Raw genomic sequence first — 18,576 nt, 5'->3', positions numbered from 1 at the left:
CCTAAGGCACGTTCACGCAGATGAGCAGGGACCCTGGGCATCTTTATTTTGGTGTTTTTCAGAGTCTGTAGAAAGGTCTCTTTTAGTGCCCGACCGATATATCGGTGCGGTGGTGGATTGTGTATGGTGAGTGTTGATTTCATGCTTCGCTGTTGCCTAGTTGGTGAGACACAATGCTGGAAAGTAAATAAAGTCCATCTTTTACTCTCCGTGACAACGAGCATATAGCTAACTAGCTAATCACGTAGCTACTTTCATTGCTTGTCAGCTGAGTGGAAGCTAATGTGTAAACATGTATTCACCAAACTGTTTTGTTCAGGATTCACAGTTTTGTACCCCCTTCATCCGAACAATTCCAGTCGTTGCATTTACAAAATGTAATATTTAGAATCTGGTTTTCCAGACATTAAAATAGTATACGTAATAAAAGTAGATTTAATAAATAGTATATTTGCCCTGTGTAAATAATAATATATAGGAACTGTATCTAAAATAAATGAGGGGTGATAAATACTAATAAAACAGGCTGGAAAAATAGACATTTATTCATTTTAATATCCTATATATATATATGATATTTTTTTTTTTATTTTTTTTTGTGTTGAACTTGACACTGGGCAGCGCACCCTAAAAACGGCACCGTTAGATCGGTTTCATGCTGAAGAGCCACTTAAAAGTACGTTTTATTTATTTTTTTCTCTCTCTCTCTCTCTTGTAAATGTAAATGAGTGTAAATGCCAACACCATCATATGTCGAAAGGACTGATGCCTGTCAACCAAAACATGAGCTCATTGATGTCATTAAATATCAGTCTGCTTTTTTATTCCATCAGTTACTCCTGGTTGGAGGCTGCCGTATCTATCTATCTATCTATCTATCTATCTATCTATCTATCTATAGTTTATATGTAGGGTTACGTCCTACATAAATTTAATGGTGCAACGCTCAAATATTTAGTAGAGCGTAAATTGTGACTTAATGCCCATTTATGCCACAACTAGGCTAATAGAGACACTACATGGAATATTTGTACTTTTAAAAAATCATTTTCACACTGCAGGACCAATTTAAATGAAGTGGTGAAGGTAAAAAACCTGATTAAAACCTGTTTTTCTTCTACCAATTATATCGCTTCTGAAGATATGGATTTAAACACTGGAGTCCTATGGATTATTTTTATGTTTCCTTAATGTGATTTTTGGAGCTACAAAAGTCTGATCACCATTCACTTGCATTATATGGAACAACAGAACTGAGATATTCTTCTAAAAAAATGTATTTTGTGTTCGGCTGAAGAAAGAAAGTTATACATGTCTGGGATGGCATTAGGGTGAGTAAATGAGAGAATTTAAATTTTTGGGTGAACTATCCCTTTAATAGACATTTTTGCCACTTGCAGGACCTAGGATATGCACCCTTATACATTTATATAGTCTACAGTTTTCAGTTATGTTGCTTAAAAAAAATTGAAATGTACATGTTATGCATCAGCTACCCATTTTATATCAGCTGTCCTTATTCAAACAGCGCTTACAGATGACTCATTACAGATTCATGTGGCACAGTTTGAGAGAGGCTTTAAACTGGGAGATTTTGATGCTGATCTAGGATTTTAAGCTTTCTTGTATAGCTCATGCGATTTGAGTTGAATTTGCTTTTTTGATCTGTTCTGGGATCAGGTTTTCATTTATAAAGTCAAAGAATTAAAAAGATTTGCGTTTCGAAATGTATTATATATATATATATATATATATATATATATATATATATATATATATATATATATATATAATAATAAAGAAAGAAAAAGCAGAACAAGGAGCCTGCTGTGTTAGGGAAGGGAATATATGACTGTGCCCTCTCTAGTACTGTGATTGTTTGGGAAAGTGGGCCAGAGTATGCAGTAGGCCTATGCACTGCTCTAGAGGGGTGGATCAGAGCTGCATTTGGGACACTGACAGATTAGTGTGTTGAGAGAGGAAAAAAAGGCTTGTTTGGGAAGGTGCCTAAACCTTGTATAATGATGTACATGTATAGATGCAGCGGTCCTCCCGCTCCCAGTGAGTGGGATAGTTCACCCCAAAACATCATGTATACTCTGTCTGCCTGAAATCTCCTTTTGTTTTCAATGGAAGAAAGAAAGTCATACGGAACAGTATGAGGGTGATTCAATTATGACAGAATTTTCATTATTGGATGAATTGTCCCTTTAAGCGTTGTAGACTGGGCAGGAATGTCTCCACTTTTGCTGCTATATTTAGAGCGAGGCAGATGTGGCGTAGAGGGAGGCCCTAATGTGGATAACATCACCTTGTTTGTCTGTGATGTGCATAACATCCCGCTGGCCTGTGACTCAGCATCACCACTGTAGAAACTAGTTCATGGCCATCTGCTCAAGGGTCAGTGGCAGTGGGAGAATTGGTCCGTAAGAGGGAAGTGATGGATGGAGGGTGCAAAAGTCTGGAGGTAGAATGTGGTATGAAATCCCGCCATTTGTGTCAGTGTTGGGTGTAGTGGGAATGACAGGATAGAAAGAGAAAGTGTTGGGACAAATAAGCTGGTTAATGATGATCTCCATTTGTTTATTTGATCAAACTTTTATTTTTCACAAGATTAGAAATGATTGGATCTAAACTGTCATCTCGTCTTGCGCTCTGCTGAAATAAACTCACCATTAAATATTTGTGATACACAGTTTTAATTTCTTGTCAACACAAGGTTTAAAATGTTAGAATGAACTGAGATCCTTTTAAAATGTATATATTTTCCCAAGAGTTGAACTAAAGGAACATTTTACAAATTAATTGCCCTCAAAAATTAGGCTACTACTTGAGTTGCATGATAATTTCATAGCCAATTCTACTTAGGGCTGTCTATAGATAATTAGATATGTCAATGCATTTAATATCATTTTTTTTGTTTTTGTTTTTGTTTTTTTTTTGCTACGAGCCCACAGCAATGCACACATATGTTTCACTCGTAGGTGATATTTCATACACGTTGAGCTGTAATGTTAATTCATTTATAGGTGATTCTCACGAATCCTGTCAAGAAAATGTCCTGGTCCTATTTTACTTCAAAATCAAAAGAAACAAATAAGAAATTATATTGTGACTATACAAAATGAAGGCTATTTTTAGGGCCATTTTGCTTTGTCACATTATTTTCATGAAAGTCACACATTTTAGCCCCAAATTCTCATTACCGCAATGCAGAAAATAGATGGTCATTATAATATTCTCATTACAGTAATATAGAAACAATTATTATTTAAATAAAGTATTTATAAATCATAGTAGTACACTCTTGATACTTCCTTTCATTTTCACTGATTGTAATTAAGAAAATCATTGTACAACAGCACCTTTTTATTGTAATACAGTAAAAACATGACTGTGTAAAATGATTGAGAATCATCATTGAAATCAATGGGAATAGTAAAAGTCAAACGGACGCGTTACGTTGATGAGAATTGGTTGATAAAATGTGCTTACATTTCCTGAAAATGATGAAAAAAAAAAAATAATAATAATAATCTTCTGGTCCTAAATGTATGCTTTATTTTCTTTATGCAAAATATAATATGCCCAGGAAATTTTCTTGACAGGATTCGTAAGATCACCACCATTCAAAGACTGCTAATTATTTTGGTTAAACGTCCCATCTGAATTTCATTTTTAAGAGAGTGTGGGATTGTAAATTGAGCATGGACACTGGTGCTGCTGTCCTTATTCTGCCAGTCTTTACAAAGCAAGCTTTATAATTTATGCATTTGGCAACACTTTTATCCAAAGTGACAGTGCATTTAAGGTATTTTCAAACCCATGAATTTGGTGTTGTCAGCACAATGCTCTAACATTTGAGCTACAAGAACTCTATAAACAGACCATAAAGAATGAATCAGTTTTAAATTAGGTAATGTGTTCATTGTTAATTTTAACCACATTAAACATATTTAATGAATCTCTCTTGTAACTTTACGCTGATGTTTCAACTCTGGACTATATTCATTAGTGCCCCCTGGTGGTAATCGTGGAAGATCTAAGATGATGTCGGTGGTCTTGGCTCAACTGGTTGCAGCTGTTTTCTTAGTCACTGGGCTTTTCTCCTTGTGAGGACCGCAAATGCTTAACTTTGTTACTGTGTTGCATCAGCAAAATGAAGAATCATTGCAGGTGAGTGAGGGTGAGACAGGTTCGAAGGGTCTTGTTAGCAAGGCTGGCTTGGTGCCACGAACCTGGAGTGTCTTTGTGTGTGTGTGTGCGCTTGTTGGTTGGGTGGTGGGATGCCATATTGACTTGTGAGAGCGCCCTGCCACAGTGTACACTGTGGGGTGCTGTTGTCCCAGCGTGGGGTGAGAGTGGGTTATATCACAGAGGCTTTAATCAAACCCACTGGTGGAGCAAGACAGCAACAGTGTGACTGAGGTGAAAAAGAAAGTGACTTTTATGGACATATGTATCAAGATGATTAAAAAAGAAAGACAAGGGATGGATTGAGGGAACAAATAAAGTGGGGATAACAAAAGAGAAAAGCCATGAGACAGCAGCACTTCAGGAGAGACGGATGGAAGGAAGTATGAGCTAAGAGAGATGCAAGGAGATGACCTTCAGCAGTTCCACCACATCTGGATGTTTTATTAGGAATGGGGCATTGTGTTTCTGTCGGCGGTCTGTCAGAAGTCCAGCTGTAATCCTCTGCACTGTGGTTGGCAGTGGCGGTTCTAGAGGGGGGTCCCGGGGAGGCATGTGCCCCCCACTCACACACTCACTTTCTTTTTTCTGTAGAACACAAATGAAGATTTTTAGAAGAATATCTCAGCTCTGTAGGCTCATATAATGCAAGTGAATGGTGATCAGACATTTCTAGCTCCAAAAATCACATAAAGGAAACATAGAAGTAATCCATATGTCTCCAGTGTTTAAATCCATATCTTCAGAAGTGATATAATAGGTGTGGGTGGGAAACAGATAAAAATGTCACTTTTACATCTGAAAGTCACATGTGGTGCCTGTTTAGTTTCACTTTCCCATCTGTAAGTTAAAGTGGAGATTTTGCGTAAAAAAGGACTTAAATATTGGTCCTATGGATTACTTCTATGTTTCCTTTGTGATTTTTGGAGCTACAAAGGTCTGATCACCATTCATTTACATTGTATAGACCTGCAGATCTGAGATATTTTTCAAAAAATCTTTGTGTTCTGCTGAAGAAAGACATACACATCTGGGATGGCATGAGGGTGAGTAAATAATAAGATCATTTTCAGTTTTTGGTCAAATATCCCTTTAATGTGGTTTTAAGTAATGCAACAATACATTATACACAATGATTATTAACAATACACACAGATGTATGTAATAATTAACCTTAAAAATCCCACTTTACCAGTTGTCCCACTTTATCTGAATTCTCTCTAAATAATATTAAAAAAATTTTAAAACAACAAGATGAAGTTGGAAAATCAATTGAAAAAGTTTAAGGCCACACTAATACATTTTTGTTTGCAAATGCATTGATTTTGCTACATTTTTGCCTCTCATCCACACAGGAACGATGTTTCCTCCACCTTAAACAGAGCCTTGCAAAATCGCTCTCCATTGCTGCATATTTTGGAAAATAATTAGGAAACTAAAAACTTAACGAAATAGGATTAGTGTGGACGTGGCCCTGTATCTGTTAGTTCTACTAAAAATCGACTCCTGAGACATAAAAGTGGCCGTAGTTGCAAAAAACCTTTAAATGTGGAAATTAATTGACAATTAATTAATTTTAAAAAGACAAGTGCTAAAAGCTATCTTGTCTATATTAATCTTGGATTTTGTTCTAACAAGCAGATATTGTGACAAGCGACAAGTGTGGGGCTTTTTTAGCAGTTACTCAGTTGTCGTGTTTATATCAAGTCAAGTCACTTTTATTTGTAGTGCTTTTCATAACCACACATAGTTTCATAGCAGCTTTACAGAAAATCTTACTGTAGTGTATGTCTTAAATGTAAATGTTAACCCTTGTTCTGGAAAAAATCTTAAATGGTGTGCGACATTCAAACACTGTGTTTATTATGTTTGAGGTCCCACAGAAACCTTGGACCTAAACTTAACCCTGCCACTAAACATACCCCAACCCTACTTTTGCCTGTTAAGGATAAAATATGGACTTTAAGGTTAGGATTTGGGGTAAAAGAAGCACAAATGGGCACATTTACTGCAAAAACTACAGATGATAGCTAGAAACCAGGTCAATCCATTCTCACCTGCTTATACCCCTAGTCTTACAAATCTCCTTTTGTGATGTCCTGAAAGAACCAGTCTACTGTAAACTTAAAACACACTCACGGATTGCCCTAATGAGGAAATATTCATAGGCAGACAAACAATGATGCTAAGCTGCTTTACAACCGTTCCTATCCAGCTTGTAGTGGAAGCTAGCAGTGTTAATAGGCTGTGCTAATTAATTGTGGTGCTCCACACCGGGTGTCTTAAGTCTTAATGCTTCTGCTAATCCTATCAGAAAGGTCTGATTTGTTTGGTGGCATAAACATTTAATTTGGTTGTCTGATGCTTGACTGGATACAGCTGGGGAGGGGGAGGGGGGGGAATCGTATCGCTATCAGTCCTGCCCAAACATCGAGAACTATCGTCGAGCCAAGTTTATGGAATGTTTAAACTTTGTTTTCTTTGAAAAAACTTTTAAGACAGGATTATAAGGGCTAAGATAGGAGAAGGATATAATTTTTTCCTTATTTAATCATATTATGGGGACTGTTTTAATGTCATGTATTGTGTGGTAAACATATAAAGTGGTTGTGGCATGGGGGGCGTGGTCATATGTCGGTCTGCGGGAGAGGGAGAGCGGTAAGGATCGTAACCTGGGTTATGATTACTCTGACACCTTTCTCTGATAATAGTGATGACGGAGGGAGACCTGAAAAGGCACGCCAGAGCATCAGAGCTGGGAGAGAGGATCAGGGATGAGCAAGAGAAAAATAAAGCAACACAAAGAACCCTTTTGTTGAGTTGGCTGTAAGCCATAACATTGAATGAGAAATAAAGAGACTGACCTTAACTGTTCGCTGTCTCCTGACTCCTCCATTGCTCACGAATCTAGAGCCTTATCACAGTGGTATATGGTCCAAAAGGGTAAGTGCAAGGTAGTATTCAAAGCGAATGCGTTCTTGCGTTTAAAAAAAGTTAAATGCTACGCAATAGATGGAATAGATTGTAAGTGTCTCGAGACAAGTTTTTTTTTTTTGACATGCCGTCTTAAACAAAGATGCGGTCAAAGATGTCCGTCATGTTTACATTAAAAACTATTAAAAATGCATTGTGTGAATGGCTCACCATTAGTACACACACACACACCCTCTCAGCCATATAACACATTGATAACTCAGACACTACTATAAAGGCCAGTGAAGCTAAAGAGCCTGTATGATGCCTGCAGTCAGAGAGGACTAATATAAATGACAATGAATCATCCCAGACATGCAGCATATTTTCTGCCTAGAGCACTGGGAATCAATAAAAGTAATCTGGAATGTGGTAAACAATTTCACTTTCTACTGGAGAGAGATGCTGGAGATAGTGTCTCTGTCTTTTTTTGTCACACATGGTCATTTAAAATCCTTGCAATGAACAGTAGTGGGATGTGATTGACAAAGCAATGTGTCCCTTTTCATAAATGAGGGGTTAAGATGTGTGTCTGCAAAATGACACTGCAATTACAAAAAATAGGGGTATGTATTTGTCCCACATTTTAGATTAAAATTAATTTGAATATGAAAGGAAAGTGCATATCTTAGGTCCTGTAACTGGTCACCTTTTATTTTCCCCATTTTTGATCAACTTTTTGCCTTATTTAAAAATTCATTGTCACACCGCAGGAAAAATATTACAAATATTTAAAAAAAAAAAAGTGCAAAAGTTCATTAATATGAGATCATAAGAGCTGCATGTACAAATAATTGTAAAATTGAGCAAAATGCTGTTTAAAATAGTTTAAGATGGAGCATGTCACTGCAAGACAGTAGTAGTAGTTTTTGATATCAGCTACCTAGATATTTCCAAGTTGAAAGTTTGTTTGGCATGTGTACAAGTACATCTGTGTATTTTCAATTAATAATTTTACTCTTATAGCAAGTGTGACAGAGACAGATTTTCACGGTACAATGTCCTGTAAAACATAATTTTTCACAAACCAATAGTATGCATAGACTTAAAACTCAGAAATGTTAAAGGAATGTTTAAAAAAACACTTAAAAAAAAGAAAAAATGGAGGTTACAGTGATGCACTTTCAGTGAAAGTGAATGTAGCTAATATATGGAGGGTTTAAAGGCAGAAATTTGAAGCTTATAATTTTACAAAAGCACTTGTTTAAATTGTAATTTTTACAGAAATTTTAGGGTTTTAGAGTTTGTTGACATTACACCGTCATGGCAAAGTTGGCTATAACTTTACACAGAAAAGCTTTGTAAGTGATTTTATCGTGCTAAAATCATGTTAACATGCATATTGTTTACGTCTTGTGGCTATACTTTTGAAAAAGTGAGTATTTTAATGTTCAAAAATTGGCCTCCATTCACTTTCATTGTAAGTGCCTCACTGTAATCCAGATTGGAGCTTTTTTTTTTTTTTTTTTTTAAAGAAAAGGAGGGGCAAGTTCAAATTAATTTTTCTGGTAATCAATATTATGCCACAAATGCTGTCTATTGAGCTTAACTTGTATTAAACCTGGAATATTCCTTTAAGCTCATAATTTTTGCTTGAACAGGCAGACAATGATTGCAAGTTGACATCCAAGTCATTTTTTGCCTTTAGGTTAGCTAGTACTAATACAACCAGAGACAGTTTGCTTGATTTATCTGTTATTGTGTGTTCTCGTCACCATGAACTACCAGTAGGAGGCGGCATACCTAAGCGCCATGGCTGGATGAGCGCTGCTCTGACCAGCGTTGCCATGGAGACAGGGCCCAGTGTGATGCAGGCCAGTCTTAATGGAGGAAAACACAGAGGGCAGTGTAGAGCTGGGGACGAAACGAGAACAGAATACCAAACAGACAGATGCCTGTTTACAGACCTCATACCTGTCTCTCCTACACTAACACTTATACACAGCATTCTACAGAATAACAAGCTCTCCTGGTGAATTTTATTCCATTCTGTTCGTAAAAACACATCCTCACCCCTCTGGGTTTTTATGCTATTTGACTGCATTTTTTAATTAGTTTCACTGGACTAAAAAAACCAGTTGCAGAGAGAGGACTTTGCTTACTCATTTTAGAAGTCCACTAAAGAGTGTGCATGCGTTTGAGTGAGTGAATACAGTCATATGCTCTCTTCTCTCGTCTGTCGGTCACCAATTTTTTTTTCTAAGAGCCTTTCTGAACAAAGTTATATTTCCTACTTTCATGCACAGCCAGAGGAAAATGTTCAGAATGTAGTTTGACTCAAATCTGACAGTTCCTTCATGTTCTGTCTCCAAAGCCAAGTGAGTAAAACAAGACTGAGTTCAGTTACTGGATTTCATTTTTCCAAAAACTCAGGCCAGGTGTTGGCTGACAATGATGTTCATCAGAATCCACTGACACACATTAACGGCCTCATTTTTCTGTTTTAATGGATTGTTACAGAACACACTGTGCTTTAGTTTCTTATGACGGCTATTGTGATCCGGCAGGTAATTGAAAATGCACCCTGGCAGCTTTGGTTTCCAGAACGTAGAGACAGTTGTCTTACATACATGCGTGAATGCAGATACACATAAATGTTTTGGAATTAATCCAGTGTGCATTGGCTGCTCATGTTAAGTGGGCGTTTGCAGTTGGGAGCTTACCCGTATCTCTGCCAGGTGCAGTTGAGTTTGTGGCAATTTCTTCTCTAATCATCTACTGTATTTCATGAGTGATTTGGAGCTTGGATGCCAAACGGTGTTCCCCAATACACAAACACTCACATTAAAGGGATAGCTCACCCAAAAAGGAGAATCCTGTCATCATTTACTCACCCTCATGTCGTTTCAAACCCTTATGACTTTCTTTCTTCTGTGGAACATGAGGAGGCATTTAGGAGAATGATCGTGCTGCTCACTTACATACAATGAAAGTGGATGGGGACCAAGGGATGAGTAGCTTGAACATTCTGCTGTAAGTATCTCCTTTTGTGTTTCACTGCAGATAGAAAGTCAAATGGGTTTCTAAATATACTGTATGAAGTGGAGTAAACGATGACAGGATTTTCATTTTGGGGTGAATTGTTCTTTTTATGTACTGTACTCAGGCTCATCGAGTAACTTCTCAGACAAGGTTAATTCATTCTCTGTGTACAGGGGAAAAAAAAGGTTCTGTTTAAAAACAGGCATTGATTCACTTTTATACTCTCTATGCTAACAGAAATATTCAAACTTGCCTAAATCAGACAGTATCAGGCTTAGTTCTGATCAGCACCTTAGCTGCTCATCTTCACACAGAATTATGAACACAATGATCAACAAGAAACCAGTATGCCTGCAACTTGTAAGATAAGATTTGCACCACTAGGCTGCTGTAATTTCTGTTCGAGGCTCTGCATAAATTAGCAGAAAGTAAGCAAAATGAAGCAGTACTGCAGTCCTCAAAACTGTGATATTTTCTGAAAACTTGCTGGTGGTAAAAACAATCAGAACAATGCTTGGAGTATAAAGGGTACAATGATTCTGGGTACAAGGTGCAATGGTTAGTTCATTTGTGAGTTTTTTGATGATGATGATCCATTAACAAGAACCAGCAGAGTAATTCTTGCAACCAACGAGGACAACACTATAAAAAGATGCTTATTTATTGTTTATGTATTATTTCATGTTTCCCAGTCTTTTCTCTCTCATCCTTTCAGACTTCATTTGTGGGTGTGGGTGTGTGTGTGTTGGAATATTGTGCATGAATGAGATAATAGCAGTTTTACTGGTCCAAGATATGGTTCTCTCCCAGTTCGAAAAGTATTTCTTAATCACATTTTCCTCACAGAACACTTTTTCCTTAAAAGGTGCTTTTTCAGACCACTCTTTACCCTGCATTAAATCCATTTCCATAATGCACATAATAAGATTATATCTTATGTGGCCTACTCGTGGGTAAAAAGTGCATGGGGCTCTGTGAAAAAAGACACCCTAAACATCGCACATTCACTTCACCCACTCCATTTATCCCCTTTTGAGCCTTTCTATTCAACAGTGAATAAGAGTTTAATAATTAAAGCATAATATAATGTAATATAAAGGAGATATGTTCTAATATTCTAAAATGGTTTATTGTACAAAAGTAAATAGAAACATTTATTAATATTACCATGAACTACATAAGCCCACCTCTAAGTAAAATTGTTAACACAACATACTGTGTTCCCCCAGTTTTTGGAGGGCACTTTATAGCCGGAAGCTGTTAGGGTGGACCAACCCCATTTTTATTGCCAGTGGTTTTGATATTAATCATTCAACAAGCATGGGTTTGTTGTTTGGGTGTCCACATGCTTTTGACCATATAGTGTATGTTTTTACTCACTTTTCTCCCAGCATCTCTGCAGGGCAAGAGCTCAGATCGGACAAGTTTTAATTTGGTTGGCCAGGGGTCCATTGTTGACGTTGAGTCTGACTAGTAAGCAGCTAATTGGGAATAAAGTGAGTTTGGGATGATGGATGGAGGGTGGTGGGTGTGTAGTCTGAGCCAGGGTCTGGCTGCTTTAGGTTTGAGTAATGACTTGCAACCTGTTGCGGGGATTAATTCACAGCGGTATGTCATGGTGCGAACATCAATGGCAGGCTGCACATATACCAACTCAACAGGAAGCAGTTTCTCAGTCGCATATTATTCATTTTGTAGTTCAGAAAAGTGGCCTAATGGGTTTTCATTGACGTGTATTTTTAGACTTGGATTTGGCTCGATTGAGAAACAATCCTCTGGAGGTTCAATTAGAAGAGAAGAGCTCTTTTCTGACCTTCTAGCTTGAACACTGACTGGCAGAGTTGTTACTTTTTCTAAAACTAATTGTTTTAAAACTAACAGCCTGCTATACATGGTAGAGGTAACACAAACTGTGTGCTAAATGTACTATTACGTATAAGACAGAGACTGCACATTTTTAACTACTAAAAGATAATTGTCAACTTTTAGGAGTACACTAGATGGCTTTAAAGCTAGAAATGAACAAAACAATCAATTTAAAATTCCATGGTATTTTTAATTTTTTTTGCTAAAATGATTAAAATATTTGTGTGCGCCTCAAAATTATGTGTGTATTTGTGTGTGTGTTTATTAGCCTGCTATATTTTTGATCACTCTTCTCCATAGGTAATAACAGGCTGAGGGTTGAATTTGTTTTGTGGATGGAAAAAATAAATAAAATAAAAATACATTACAAAGAGATTCAGACCAGTTTTCATCCTTTTGACAAAAATTGTAATAAGTATCTGCTTTAAACGTTTCCACAACATGATTATCTACTGAGGGGCTGAAATTGCTAAAAGTGCCCACTGTAAAAGCTTGCTTGTCAAACTTGTTTCGTCCACCTTGAAAAGGCTGTTTTCATCCTGTAATGGGAACTTGGAGTCATTCAATAGCTTAGTTCTTATAAGTATTCCCTTCCTGGTTGGTTTATTTGGTCTCAAAATGAGAAAATTTTTGTTCCAATTATCTTTTTATTTCTCAGCCAGAGTTGAGTGCAGAAATGCTGATGTAGTATCAGACATCTCCAGTCCACACTTATTATAGTCAGTGCGCTGTACAGGTAAGCCGCTATTACCTTAACACCCTACATGGAGGAAACGCACTACGTATCACATCTGTTTTATGACTAGCTGATGATTCTAAACTCAGATTGCACCTAGAAAGTATTGTAAAAAAAAAAAATAGACATCTTGATAAAGGCCTGTAGGTTTATTTAGGCCTTGTCACAACCTGCTGAAAGATCATCTTAACCAGCATGCAAATCACATGTTGGTTTAATAATAATTTTTCTTAATAATTTTCTTTATTTATCACACATTATACATTTGCACATATACAGTGAAATTCTTCTTTTTTTCCACATATCCCAGCTAGGCTGGGGTCAGAGTGCAAGGTCAGCCATGATACAGCACCCCTGGGGCACATAGGGTCAAGGGCCTTGCTCAAGGGCCCAACAGTGGCATCTTGGCAGTGCTGGGGCTTGAACCCCCGACCTTCTGATCAGTAACCCAGAGCCTTAACCGCTGAGCTACCACTACCCCGCTATGCTGGTTAGTGCTAGTTTGATGCTGGTCTACATGCACCCTTTTGCTGAGCCTGCACTGATGCGCACTATTATGCCTAGAAGTGACACTCAATACAGCATTATATCAGTGCCGGCCATGAGGACTGAGGGTAGCATTTGGGACAGGGCCTTACTTTCTGCTGATGTCCACTGATGCTTTTGATTCTCCAGAGTTGGATATGGTGTTTAAAATTGCAGTTTCAGTCAACCAACTTGAGTCTACAAAGTGAGCAGGAAAGATGTACAGTAGATCAAGCTTGTAAATGTAGTTGGTTATGTAAGAAAATGTAAAAATGTATCGCCCTACAAGTCATGTGCTATCATAAAAATGAGGGCTGTCAATTAATTAGACAATACAAAAAGTGGCTTTAGTAGTCAAGATATTTTGGTTTTATTCCCATATTGAACATAAGCTTACAGTCGACATCAGACCATTTTGCAATTGAGTTCTTTAAGCTGTCCAGTTCTTATAGGACGTGATTGTACTTTTTGTCTGTGCTAGTATTTAATTGTTGATTTATGTACATATACGTCAGACTGATGCGCTAAAGCATTTTTTTATACAACTAATTGCACAGAATTAATGCATTAAATCAGCAGCCCTAGTAAAAATGTTTTGCTATCATAAGAAAGCATTATGTGATGAACAGTCGAAAAGTGTTTATGAACTGATGATAATCTGCCATTTTGCCATTGATTTGTGAGAAAGTAAATAAAAGGCATTGTTGTGCGCCTCGTGATCATTTCACCACAAAACGGCTGTAATACATACAAGGAGCCACATATAAATAATTTTGAAGACATGTAGGTTGCTTTCTATAGAATTCTTCAGAATGCTATATTTCAATAAATCCAGTAAAGGGAAGTCCTTTGGCAAGTTAGTCATAGAGGGTTTGTGGGAAGGCCAGTGTCGGCGACTGATCTGGCATTGGAGTGGGCACCCAGTGGAACCACATTAACACATAAACAGCTTTTGGCTATTGGCATCTCTTTGAAATGGTGCTGGGTAAGCGATCTGTGTTTTCTAAACAGATGGTGGAACTGAGGGTGGGAAATGTTTCACATGTCCTACTCTATTGCTGCTTACACAGTGTTGAGGTGGCAGCCAGGTATCCCCATGAGTGTGAATGGAGGTGTGCGACTACGTGCTAAAAGCTGGTGCTAATATCTCATGGATTACCTTCTCGTATCCATGCGCCTCAATTAATACATTTATGAACATGTTAGTTATTATTTATTTATTCAGTGGCTTACTGTATTTATTTGGCTCATTACAAGACAGGAAGACACTTGTGCTGATCCATGATGCTAGGTTTGTTTTTGTGAGTTTACTCAACTTCAGGGAGAGTGTAACAACTTAACAATTCAAGTTGGATTACATGTTGCATGAACTCAATATACGTTCAGCAAACTAAAAGATTTTAAAGATATTATTCAAGTAGATCTAAGTTCAATTAACTTGCATTTTGAAGTAAAGATGACCATAATTTTCAATATTCTTGATATAAAAGATATTCTTTTATTTTTTTTCTCCCAATTTGGAATGCCCAATTCCCAATGTGTTTTTAAGTCCTCGTGGTTGCGTAGTGATTTGCCTCAGTCTGGGTGGTGGAGGACAAATCACAGTTACCTCCGCATCTGAGACCGTCAACCTGTGCATCTTATCACGTGGCTTGTTGAGCGTGTTGCCACGGAGACATAGCGTGTGTGGAGGCTTCACGCCATCCACCATGGCAACCACGCTCAACTCACCACGCACCCCACCAAGAACGAACCACATTATAGCAACCACGATGAGTTTACCCCATGTGACTCTACCCTCCTAAGGACCCTCCAGGTCTCCTAAGCAACCAAATTGGCCCAGTTGCTTAGGAGACCTGGCTGGAGTCACTCAGCATGCCCTGGGATTCAAACTAGCGAGCTAGCGAACTCCAGGGGTGGTAGCCAGTGTATTTAACCACTGAGCTACCCAGGACCCCAAGAGATATTCTAACTATGAGAACAGTGACAACTTTTTTTTACTATAAATCTGCAATCTCTTAGGTACGCTCATTATTTGATGCTAGTGAAAAAGGAGTTACATTTTGGTCTGTTCACACCCAAAACCAATCAGTTCACTTCAGAAGTCTTGCATTAAACCACTGGAGTCATATGGATTACCTTATGCTGCCTTTATTTCCTTTTATGTCCCTACGTTTCTACGACTTTCCAAAATTGGGGGGAAAAAACTGAGAGAGATTACGGCAGTCAGAAGAAAGATGACAAATTTACTTTAACTCTCAGCATCTCTATTTAAAAACCCATTGCAGCTGTGTTGACTAGGTTTTTTTTTTTTTTTTTTTTTTTTTTTTTTTAATTATTAATGCCAGAGTAATAGAATACAAAGAATAAGATAAAAAAAATTACAGTAACTAATAAAACATTTGGACAGATTTACTCTGCTAAATTTAGGTGGAAATGCATCATTACAGTCTGTGAAAAGAGTCCATTAACAAGCACTTATGGGTGTGGGTAAACCATCAGACTTGAACAAGATGTTTCTGGTTCTGCACTATCAGGGACTATTTTTCCCATTCAAGTCCTTGTCTGTGGTATAGCTTGTGTAAGGCAAATGGACTGTAAAAGACAGCCTGCTGAGATTTTGTTGGTTTTGAATCCATCAGCACCATTATCCACTAGCAAGGACTCTTATCCGTTGGTATCAATACAATGGTTAAAAAGTAACCCGTAATTCTCTGAGGCCAGTTGTGCTTTTTCTCTCAAAATGAAAATCGTGATTTAGGTCAGGGTAGGTAACAAAACATGAGTGCACTGGGGCGGCCTATACAACTACGTTGTCTGGCATTAATCGGTCCTTTACTGTTGTCCGGGACACATCCAGATAGATTTGTATTGGACCCTGTTACACCTATTTAGCGCTGAACACTTGTGATCGTATCACCTGAGACAGAACTTAAAAGGATAGTTGACCCATGATTCAGCAATATTAACATGTCTGTTTCTCTCTGTTCTGCAGGAAATAAACTCAATAAAGACCTGAAGCACTACCTGAGCCAGAGGTTTCAGAAATCCTCCCCTGACCATGAGCTTCAGCAAACCATACGACACAACCTCTACCGCCACGCTGTGCCTTGTGAGTATGCTCTTTCTGTTTATTTTTTTCTTCAGTATACAGTCTATTCTTCATCCGAACTACTATACTCTGCTATATTTTGCTCTACTTTTCTCTGCTTTACTTTTGCCAAAGTTCATATGCAGAAGCTGTGTGCTAACAAATTATGGCTGGACTGTTTGTACTGCTCGTGAGACTTTGGTAGGGAAGACGGCGTCAATATTTGCAGAAATCCTTTCGGTCGAGTAGGTGGCAGCCATGTTCTTGGAGAGGTGTGATGAAATAGTGTTTTTGTATTTGTGCAGAGAAAGAGAGTTTTGGACTCGTGTGCAGTTGAGTGGACGTACTTTGATTCTGTATGATAGATGTTTCTAGAAGTCTAGATAGATATTTTCCTACTTCAAGTTCATAGAAAAAAAATAGTTCTGAGATTTTTTTCAACAGTTCAGCTGTATCATTGTGTGTATTTACGCAAAATGTTGTTTATATTGTGTAGATATACTCTACATGATGTGTATACAATATCAAAAGGTTCAGGTAGTTTTTAGTTTCACATCTGCTTTTAGTAAAAATTGTGTTTACTACTTGTTACATTTTCATGATTTGACACTTCGGCTCTGTTCCAAAACCTAGTGAACTGCATATCTAGATAGTATTTCAAGGCATCACAGGTGTGCTCCTGACAGTAAGGTTCTTCCAATGGCGGACAAAGCGAGAGAAATTACGATTGTAAATATGTATTTCTGACAAGTATAGGCTACTTACAACACAAAATATTGATTAAAATATTTTTATAAAATTAAAAGTGGACTGTTTTAGCCTTTGTGTATGCTATATATTTTTATTAGGGATGTGCATGGTTAACGGTTTTAACATTCGGTTAACCGCAAGATTTCATAAACTGTTAATCAGTTTCTCGTTGGGAGTCTTGACGCGGGAATAAAGAATGTTTGCTGATCTTGTGCGAGATGCTGAAAGAAAAACAGTGAGATGCAGTGCAACAGTGTGTGTTAACAGTATATAGAAAAACAGCGCAGACACACAGAAAATCATGTTTGATCAGCCCCTTACTCGCCCTGTTCGGGTCAGGTTGAAGACCTCTGTTGCAAGTGTAGAATAACTGAATAGTGATCTTGGTATTCGAGTAGTGGCGCGAATATCGATTTTCCATGTACATCCCTATTTTGTATGCTTATTAGAGTATTGCTTTGTTAGCTTAGCAACATGCTAACGTCAAACTCTATTGGAATTGATTGCGTGTCCAGTTTCCAGTGCACATCATGTGAGGAGTGCTATTTGCATGCCATGCGGAATTACTGCCTATGAAGAATAGTCGAAATCGGTCACTTATGTGGTTCCATTTCAGGTACGATTCTGCCTTAGAAGGCAGGTGCCTGTGTAGGCAGTAGACAACAAGACGTTTCACTAGGTTTTGGAACAGTTTGAAAAACAAAACTAAAATGTTTAGCCCACAAACTAAGTTCTGTGTCCTTGTTCACTCTACTGTATTTTTCTACCGATTACCTTCTCATATTTACTCTGACTTTCTGCTTTAAAGTTTAAATAGTTCAGATAGGTTACTTACAGTATAATATGACACAGAAATGACACGCTTCACCTTGAACAATGGTATTACATGCTGTGGGCCTTGTTAGCAAAAGTTTTGTCTTTTAGCAATATTGATGTTCTTGATGTATACTGATACACTAATGTTCTTCATCATATGGCACACATCCTTGTTACTTACATCTTCACACATTTATGAGACATTGGTTGCAAACATCTCTTAAAGACATGGTCAGGAGTTTTATATCATGTTTAATAGAATGGTTGGTATCTAGCTGACAATTACCTGATAATCTTACAAGACGTAGTGCTGATGAACATGACAGGGATGAGTCAAGATTGATCAGCATTTAGTAGTGTGAGGGTGGGTGTGTGTGTGGGTCAGTTTGTGATTATGCATGAGGAATCTGGACGGGTGCAGCTGCCTCTTTTGTTTACTGATGGCCGGAGCAGCTAGTTGCCTCACCATGTGGTCAGTGGCTGGGAGCGTGTGTATAAGTATGTGTGTATGTTTGTGTTGGGGGTGTAATGACCGGCTGGCTAAGTGTGACAATAAGCATGCGTCCCTGAGACAAGACTGTCATGAATCTGTATACACAAAAGCAGATTTGGGAGCTCTTATTATGTGTAACTTCTGCTTATC

At 37.8% G+C, this 18,576-nt stretch overlaps 1 protein-coding gene across 6 annotated transcripts in view; it reads left to right on the top strand.

Annotated features, from left to right (window-relative positions):
• LOC127427698 (membrane-associated guanylate kinase, WW and PDZ domain-containing protein 1-like) overlaps positions 1-18,576 on the top strand; it is a 204,528-nt gene that overhangs the window by 80,486 nt on the left and 105,466 nt on the right. For all 6 annotated transcript variants that reach the window (XM_051675439.1, XM_051675442.1, XM_051675441.1 and 3 more), the window contains exon 2: positions 16,272-16,388. In XM_051675439.1, coding sequence (XP_051531399.1) covers positions 16,272-16,388 — 117 coding nt within the window. The remainder of the gene's footprint in view (positions 1-16,271; positions 16,389-18,576) is intronic.

The sequence above is a fragment of the Myxocyprinus asiaticus genome, chromosome 37 (genome assembly GCF_019703515.2).
Source record: "Myxocyprinus asiaticus isolate MX2 ecotype Aquarium Trade chromosome 37, UBuf_Myxa_2, whole genome shotgun sequence".
Taxonomy (NCBI): Eukaryota; Metazoa; Chordata; class Actinopteri; order Cypriniformes; family Catostomidae; genus Myxocyprinus; species Myxocyprinus asiaticus.
The sequence above is the reverse complement of the archived record's forward strand: the minus strand, read 5'-3'. Positions and strand labels throughout refer to the sequence as shown.